Source organism: Daphnia pulicaria, chromosome 4 (genome assembly GCF_021234035.1).
Source record: "Daphnia pulicaria isolate SC F1-1A chromosome 4, SC_F0-13Bv2, whole genome shotgun sequence".
Classification (NCBI taxonomy): domain Eukaryota; kingdom Metazoa; phylum Arthropoda; class Branchiopoda; order Diplostraca; family Daphniidae; genus Daphnia; species Daphnia pulicaria.
Window position 1 is genome coordinate 5,495,789 of NC_060916.1, and position 9,302 is coordinate 5,505,090.

General features: G+C 37.9%; 1 protein-coding gene across 1 annotated transcript; it reads right to left on the bottom strand.

The window, feature by feature from the left end:
• Positions 1–7,414: 7,414 nt before the first annotated feature.
• On the bottom strand, positions 7,415–8,038 carry LOC124336776 (actin-related protein 2-like). The gene is made up of 3 exons (XM_046790567.1): positions 8,000–8,038; positions 7,641–7,919; positions 7,415–7,471 (listed from the first exon to the last, which is right to left on the bottom strand). The coding sequence occupies exons 1-3, from the start codon at positions 8,036–8,038 to the stop codon at positions 7,415–7,417; spliced, it is 375 nt and encodes a 124-aa protein (XP_046646523.1).
• Positions 8,039–9,302: the final 1,264 nt, after the last annotated feature.

The following is a 9,302-nucleotide window of genomic DNA, read 5'->3' on the forward strand; positions in this document are numbered from 1 at the left end:
TATTGTTTTTTCCGTTGTTTTATTGCTGTCGTTACAAAAGGTAGACGGTTATTCATCGAAGAATTCATTTTGTTTCTCAATGTTCCATCACAGGAGCTGAAAGTCCTATTAAGAAAATGCTTATTACTAATTCGAAAAACGAAGAAGATATTGATCAAGGGAAATAATTAAGTTGAATAGATTTTTTTTAAGATTTTTGGTGCATCAGTTTTGTCTATGACGAAGTCTCTTTTCTGGATTTAAAAAAACCTAGATTTAAAATTAAATTTGAATTTTTTTTGTGGCGGGACTTATTTGTTAAATTTTGGAATTTTTTTTTCTATTTGATTTCAAATAAAACATGGTCAGAAGTATGAGTTTTTTGTGATTGTTTTTAATAGTTTAAATTTGTACCTTAGTATTCATTTGTTTAATTTTTAAGGCACAACACTCCTATATTCTTGCTGACTTGTATGGTAAAGACGTTAAAATAATTAAGAAATAACTGAATTTACTTACACTTGATACCTTTCTCAAAGCATGACTTGGAACTGCAAAGAATTAAATTTGTTTAGAACTTAACTAATAATACTGGAAGCTAATTTTATATTGTGGAATCTTTGTTATACAGTAAAATGAATACTGTCTTTTATTAAAGTAGAATTAGAATAGATGGAGACAAAATTCTGGAAAAAAACAAAAGGGTATACTATTAATTCACACTAAAATTAAAGTTCTTACACACTCCTCTTTTATCTTAAATTTACAGCTGGAATTGGGAGATAATGGTGAATTTATTAAAGGACCTAACGTGATGATTCCTAATTTCCAAGACGTGGGGCGAGTTATACAATAAAAACATCTTTCTCTAGCTTTGGGCTAATTTGTGGAGAATGAGACAAGGCTCGGATAAACGAGGAAGTGAAGGAGCGGGTAATTGCCATCGGCACAATGGCGTCACCCAGATCCTGGCGTGCAGGCAGAAAACAAGAGATTTGCCCATTCAAAATGAGAGAAAAATGAACTCAGACCAGCCAAAAAAACTTGACATTCAGGTTCACAGTCACTAGTTTCACGAATGATCCAAATTTCAGACACACAGACTTGCTAGAAATACACAAGAATAAACAGTGTAGTGGGAGCTCGAAAAATGTGCAGCCAGTAAGCGCGACTCAGTTCTTGTTTCTTTCAGACCATATGTGGTTGTTTAGTTCGTCCAACAATTCGCTAGGTACGGTAATATTTTCTCATTTAACAAATTCATTCAGTTAAAACCAAAAATCTTACTATTATGTTTTTTTTACAGCTTACATTTTAGCGGATTGTTGCACATTTATTTCTCAGACGTATGGTCAGGAAACAGCAAAGGGAATTTTAATTCTAGGAAACACGTTTCTCTGAACCCGTACACTGACCAGGAATACTGGGAATTTTCGTAGGCTATAACAATACGTTATATAGATTTTTTTTAGTTCGATTCTAAAGTTATTTCTATTGATGAGATGAAATGGCGCAAGTACGACATCCCTGCCAGTATCGATTACGTCTTGAATGCAACAGGACACGAAAAATTGGCCGCTTATTTGGATATTCGCTAGGCGTCAGCGTGTTTTTCATGGGTGCCATCCAGCATCCGGAAATAAACGACAAAGTGGAAGTTATGATAAGACTTGCACCGACTGTCAGTATGGCACATTTAAAAAGTATTTACTGTTACATGGCACCGTTTGTACCAGTCTACCAAGTAAGTGCTAAATAAAAACTCATTCTATTTGCACGATGTCATGATAGTTCGTTACAAAATTGTACCTTTGAAAAAATAAACCAAAATATCGAGTTGTAAATTTTAATTTTCGTGTATAGTTTTGGCAGCAACTGTTTGGAATCGGTGAAGTCCATAGGAATGGTGGTCTTTTTCACTTATTGACTCGTCTTTTTTGTGAAACTTCCCATTTCAGAACGGAAATTGGGAAGCATATGCTATTCCAGATATTTGGCTACTCCGAAATTTATGAGGTTTGTTTAAGTTAAAAATGATTATTATAAATCAACAATCAATTAAAGCATGATTATCCTCTCAGAATTTCCACTTTCGTTCAGCCGGTCATTACCCATCTGGTAGCTCGGTGAATTGGTAACCCGGGAATTCCCCCCCTCCCCCCCAAAAAAACGTGCTTCTTCTCAATTTTTCGTTCATGAAGGCTAATGGCCATTAAAAATTTCCGCTTTGTTTCCCCAATTAATTTAACCTAGAAACTTTTAATTTTATCATCTGAAAAAACCGTATATTTAGAATGTAGAAACGTGCCTTCATTTCGCTTCTTTAGATTTTAAAAATTCATGGAAATGGAACACACACCAGGTTATATCAGTGAAAAAATACCAAGTGAGCACCCGGATTTTAGCTTTGTTTTTAAGGAAAGGGGCTGGTTTAAGTGCCCTTTTGGTTTGTTTCGCCACTATATTTGGTCAAATATCGAAAGAACTATTTGTCTACGACGCAGACAGCCGAAGCACTATTTTTATGAGGCTGAAGCTTAGACCGTTATAATCGATGACAACACGTTATTGATTGACGACACGTTAGTGCAAAAGGTAGTAATGAGAAATAGAGTGAAATTCAAACTTTGACTTGGCGTGTCGAACATTTAAACTATTCTAGACTTACTTTTCCTTTTTCGTTTCACCAGTTCGGTTCATTTGTGTTTATATTCAACCAGTTCTTCAAGTAAGTACAGTATCTTCCATAAAAATCCGACCACCCTTTAAAAAAAGAAATGCCGCCTATCGTTTTGCGGTGGAACTAAGTTCCCAAACAGTGAAGAAACCAGACAGTTAGGGTGGGGGTTGTTTTCCGATAGATTTTCAAAGGCTTAATTGTCATGGCAACGAGACAGCCTTTAAGGCGTTTTACTCTTAATCTCATGGCCTTTACTAAGGAGAAGTTGGGTCACGTTGCCGCAAGCCATCGACACAAAATTTCAATGAGAATTCCCTTTTCGCTCAACCTGAGTGAAAAGGAGGAAGGGCCGGTTGCTATGGCAACTGACAAATATAATAATCAAGCGGCAATTTCTATAGTTATAGTAACTGAAAAATTTAATTTGATAGATAATATTTGTTGCAGCTTAATTGCCGAGATTACAGGTTGATTGAATGTGTCCTGAAAAACATAATGTGACAACCGCACCTTTTTCACCAGCATTCATTTTTCAAATAATTCTGACGAAATATTGAGACTTTATAATATTTATGTCAGCTTATTCCCTTAAATGCTTAAAAACAATCCAACTAACGAGCGCGAATTAATCAAAGACGTGTTATGGTGTTAAGTTGCTATAGCAACCACCCCTCCTCCTTTTCGTCCTGTGTTAGAGAAAAGGGCAGTCTAGTTGAAAATTGTTTTCGATGACTTGCGGCTACGTTACCTAACCTCTTCTCAATAAGGCTGAGTTTGATGCCTTAAGGGCTGTCTCGTAACTATGACAATTAAGCCCTAGAAAATCTTCGAAAAACCGCGAAAAACTACCCCCACCCTAACTGTCTGGTTTCTTCACTGTTTGGGAACTTAGTTCCACCGCGAAACGATAGGCGGCATTTATTTTTTAAAAGGGTGGTCGGATTTTTATGGAAGATACTGTACAAAGACGTAGTCTAAGTTGTTTATTTGAAAGTTGATCTTTGTAAGAAACAATGCCATCTTCTACGTGTAGTGTAACATGGATTTTTAAAAAAGAAAACAAGTTATGGCACAGGACAACATTTTCAAATAGAAACTTCTACAAATTATTGGGCATTACTCTTCCTCAAAATACCATCACAATGGCATGGATTTCGTCCACTATTTTCCAAATACAACATTACTTGAGAGCTACCAATACATGAATTCACCAATAAAGCCCCCCGCCAAGCGACGATCTTCAATGTCTAAAACCGAGGCCACCACCATGCCGTCGTCGTAGTAAACGCGTTCCGTTTACTCGCCTTGACTTGGTTTAACATGACTTGGATACTCGTCTGAACTTTCGTCACTCACGTGAAATTCAACTGTACTTAAAGTTTCCCGTCCACGACTACAAAGATCGTTTAATCCACGCTGCAACGCAGCCCCGGAAGATTGTTGGCTCTGCATAACAGTTACTCTCCTCCTCTTACGCATTTCTTGGACCGCGACAGCGTGTGGATGAGTAGGCGGCTCACGGCCGCTTACACTACCATGTAGACAGCAACATTTTGAAGTTGTTGCTCTGCTAGTATATCTCGCAGTTGATTCCCTTGAGAGACACATGAAAAGTAACTCGGTTAGTCTATTATTCTATACCATTTGATTATAATAACTTAAGTTTAACAACCACAATTTGATGAAACGACAAAGTTGCAGCACTTTTCATCTCCCTTTTGCACGCCAAATTCCCCGTTACCAACGACTTACTTTGAAGCGATGCTTGTAGAATTACCAGGCAAATCGTTAGGTTGCACAACGGCTGTAGCGGCAGACAACGTAGACGCTTCACCACCTACCGATATCGTTGATTTGTCTTCCGATCAAAATGCTCAAGATCCATTGAAGAAAAACAAGAAACCAAGATACGAAAAAAAAACCAAAAAGAGAAATGTTGAAGTTGTTACTAAAACACCTATGTCTACAGCATTTGATTCAAGTATGGGTATAAATACAGGCTATTATATCAATGCTGTGTCTTTCATTAAACTGTATTTTCTTTTACCAATATAGGCTACCGTGCTGCTTCTGCAGATCTGTCAGCAAAAGTGGTGTTGAACAGTGAAGCAGACATCACAAAAGAAGACAGTACTATTGCATCAATCAGCACTACTGGTATAAATATATTCATTTATTGACCATTAAGATTATCGTGTCTTCATTAAAAACATGAATTGTTTAAAAGGAATTGCTTTCAGTCAGATTGCTCCAATGTCTGAAGTGATGTTGGATATTTTTGCAGCCTATGTTCATGACTGCACTAATTCATCAATCACTACTGCTGGTAATAATCATTTCTTAAACAATGCCGATACAGTTGTCTGTTGATTAACCTAACTATTCAATTACCAGTTGTCTACCGTGCTGCTTCTACAGATCTGTCAGCAAAAGTGGTGTTGAATGGTAAAGCAGACATCTCAAAAGAAGACAGTACTATTGCACCAATCAGCACTACTGGTAAATATATTCATTTATTAAACATAAAGATTATGGTGTCTTCATTAAAAACATGAATTTATTTAAAGGAAATACTGTCGGTCATGATACTCTAATGTCTGCTGTCTTGTTGGATATTCCTGCAGCAGTGGATGTTCAAAACTGCACTAATTCATCAAAGACAACTGATAATATAATCATTTCTTAAACAATACAGATAGATTATTGTGTTTTGAGTAACCTAAATTTTCTGTTACCAGCAGTTGTCTATCATGCTGCTTCTAAAGTTCCGTAAACAGTGGTGTTATGTGATTTGTCGCTATGTACTCTGCCAAAGGAAGGAGATCAAGCTTAGGAAATCAACCCAAGCTCTGCTCAGATAATCAAAGAAGATAAACTTTCTCTTGATTGTTTAAAGAATTTCATTCCCGTGTTTACAAAGCATCTGCTAAGACTATATACGGAGTCTAGAACAAGGGATCTGTATGACAAATATGCCAGCATTATTGTGTCCAAATATAAATGGTTGGAGGACAAGCAAATCCCCGGTCTTGAAAAAAAAAAGGATTCCGTAAATTTGTAAGTTATCATTGCATATGAGATGGAAGAATATTATGAGGGAGAGTAGATCGAAGAAGACTAGAAGTATTCCGTTTATTCCGTCATGTAATCCATGTCATTCCGTCTCGTCATTCCGTTCAATGCCATTTCGTTCTATGGGAAAATACATTTGACGAAGCGAAGGAAAACGAATAACAACATCTAACTTCTAACATCTTTCTTCAAAAATTCCGATGAGAAATCAAAACCCAAAAACGAAATGATAACATAATTCCACAAACTTAACCAAGAACTATCGAATTATCGTGTGGCGCCGGTGCCGGACCGGCCGGTGGTCTTGTAGTTTGTGTATTTGCACGACGTCGGGTCCGTGGCCGACGTCGACGGCGTGGCGCTAACAATTCCGGGATATGAGGCTGTTTACAACGCACCCCCAAGGCGGCAGAATGAATTACTAATCGTGTCAATATTCCCCAATGAAATCGCTCGATGGAATCTGTGGGATGGAGAGTAAATAAATGTCGTGACCGCTTTCCCCCATTCTTTCTTTCTTTCACAGATGTATTGGGAGACAGTCCTAACTATTCCAGCTTCCGCAAAGGTCACACACAGAGACACACAAAAAAAAAAAAAATAAATAAACCAAGACATAATATCAAATGCGTTCTGGCCTTTCGGCCATGTCTGTGTGTGAAAAAAAACATCTATGATAAGATTCCATTTGGAAAATCATGGCGACTACCCTCATACCTCCCTTCTTCCTCAAGTTGGTTACGCTGCCGCATGGTGGCGCTACAGTAAAATTTAATTTCAATCCATTTCGGGTTGACAGCTGTCAACCCGAAATGAATCGCAAAGCATTTGCTCTAATTGCCAATAATTCCCACAACATGAATCAAATTATTATATTTAATGTCTTTACATTTATTATGTTTTTTAAAAATTATTTTTTAGCGAACCGTGTTATTTTTTGCAATTTAAAAGTTTGATTTTAAATCGTTAAAATAAAATTGTTTATTTAAAAACGATTTTAAAAATAATACAGAAATAAAAGATGGGATTATATAGGAAAGTCAATATGTATGTATTTAGGCGGATCAACAGTTGGGTAGTATTCTGGGGTCTTAGTGTAGTAACTGAGAGTCGCATAAGCGGCGCTGGTATAGTATGGCGCTAGTGTGGTGTAGTAAGACGAGCCCATTGGCCCATCTTCTAAGTTCGAGGCCGAGAAGGTAGTAAAAATGTTGATGCCAGCACTGAAAGTGCATGACGTGGCCACACGTTGATATATGAGTTCCAATCCGCCTACCGCCGTCAATAAGTATCTGCCCGCCTGGGCGGAGGCAAACAGGGAAGATTTGAGCGCTAGAAGGAGATTCAGTCAAGTCAATGGCAGCTCCGCTTAGAAATGAACCAAGATTCGAAACTGTTGGGACGTCAACACAATCTGAAACATGAAATTATAAAGTGAGAAGAAGAAGACTGGCAGAGATAAGATGGGGAAAATATATGAGATAGATGAACCTGTATCTTGTAGAGCTACGTAAAGTTAAAGAGCGTTACAGTGGTCTGGTGATGATCGGTTGGTTGTAGTTCTTGAAACTTTTTTAGGGTGGCTCTGGTGGATTTGAGAAGGACTTTGCGAGCTGATGAGCACCACTACACAGTAAGGGTCACGGCGGGCGCCAGTTTGCAGTGAAGGTTGAAAGCGGCTTCTCATGCCGCTTCGAATTCCACGTGTTGGCCAGTTTGGCGAACGACACTGTCCATTCCCTGTGTGGATATCGGTGTGATTCAAATATATAAATATTTACGGCACCACCAATGAAAACAATTTCTTTACGACGAGGAGGATCTTCAATACGAATTTTGAATTACTGTGTGCCAAGAAAAGAGTAGTAAGTAAAATGTACGTCTAGAACACAAAATTTCATCGTTGTACCGTAAGTTTTTCCATGGCGCCTTTAAGAACTCGTTCAAGGTAGAGCTGTTTAATTTCCCGTTCGAGCCAAGACGGAATTCCCAGATACATGGTTGAACCTCCTGAAATGACGAAGTGTTTGTATAGCGACGGGCGGACATTGATGTCGGCCGCTTGGATAGTCGAGAAGACTAGCTCGGCGATTCCTGGCACTTCAACGTTGATCAAGTGAGGCTGGAAAAGCGCTTCAGGGGCTTCGAACCGTTCACCACCCACTTTGATAACGCGCCCATCTGGAAGCTTTATTAGAAATCGAATTTTTTGGTTTTTAAATATGCCATGGCCACAGCTACTCGAAGGTAGAATAAAGGGAAACTTACTGTGGATGATTTGACTAAAACGGTTGTTTCGAGAGCCATTTTTTGTTCCGTTTCAATGTTATAGCCAATACCATGTGTGAATGTACACATTATTTAAGATGATCATGATTCAATTAAAACATTTTTTTCATGTTTAGGAAACTGTTAGGACGAAATTCCTAACATGTCTTCGCAATCTCGCAAGTCAAATGAAGTTAAAAAAAAAGCGTGCTTCTTCCGCTGGAATCCATTCTACTTCAACAGCGGGAGGAGCTAATAGCACTTCAACGGAAGATCCACATTCAGCTGCGCATTCCACAACTGCGCAAGACACTCAAACAAAAGAGTTCAAATTGAGGCGTGGTGTGGTTAACGACAACAGAAAACTATCCACAACGGATATATTGTTAGCTGTCCCTCACTACAAAATTTTTGAAAACGTAAGAATTCTTGGTGGTTGTGCATGCATCGGAGCAGTTTCATTGCATTACATTTTTTATTGTTTTCATTATTTTAGGTTTATGCTGATTTTATTTTAATGGAGTCCATGTCCAACATCAGTGAGGATATCTTCAAAACAAATTTCGACTTGCTGGTGGGTCAATTTAGGCGTTACCTTCACCATAAAAATGCCGAAATGCAGTACGAAGAAGGGCTAAGAGGAACATTACAAATTCTTTTGGCAATCAATAGATTGTGTTCTGCCAAACAATGAGCTAAAAACTCCACACCCCGCTTCCAATACGCAAAAGTAATATTACACAATGGAGTAATTTTCATTGAAACTAATTATTAATTTCTTTATTGCAGCGTGGAGAACCACAAACCGTTGATTACACAGGTGTTAACACAAGTGTCACGGTGTATTTCGATGCTGCTGACGTACATTCAATACTCATTGTATGTGGAAATTTCATCAACTACAAGAACATCAAAACGCAAACCATGTGGCAGACGGTGTTGTATCTGCTGAGCGTCTATTATGCGCTCGACAGGAACTATCCGGCGCTCTACGGGATTCTACTTGTTATCGAAAGGTATTGCCTCTGCGCAATCGGCGGAGCCAAAGGAGGCCAAAAAAGCGACAAACTGACCTGGAAGAACTTCATCCGGGATTTCCAGCTCTTCTTGGCAAAAGAAAAATAGTTTTTTTATAATAAATCGCCATTTATAATCGAGATGAAAATGTTCATTTTGTGGCGATTGTTTTAAATACAACTTTTTGCTTAACTTTTTTTCATTTATTTATATTTACATCAATTTTGTAAATAAAAAAGATAAGTAGGTAATCAGAATAAGTAAATTTAAAAAATAAGTAGGTTAT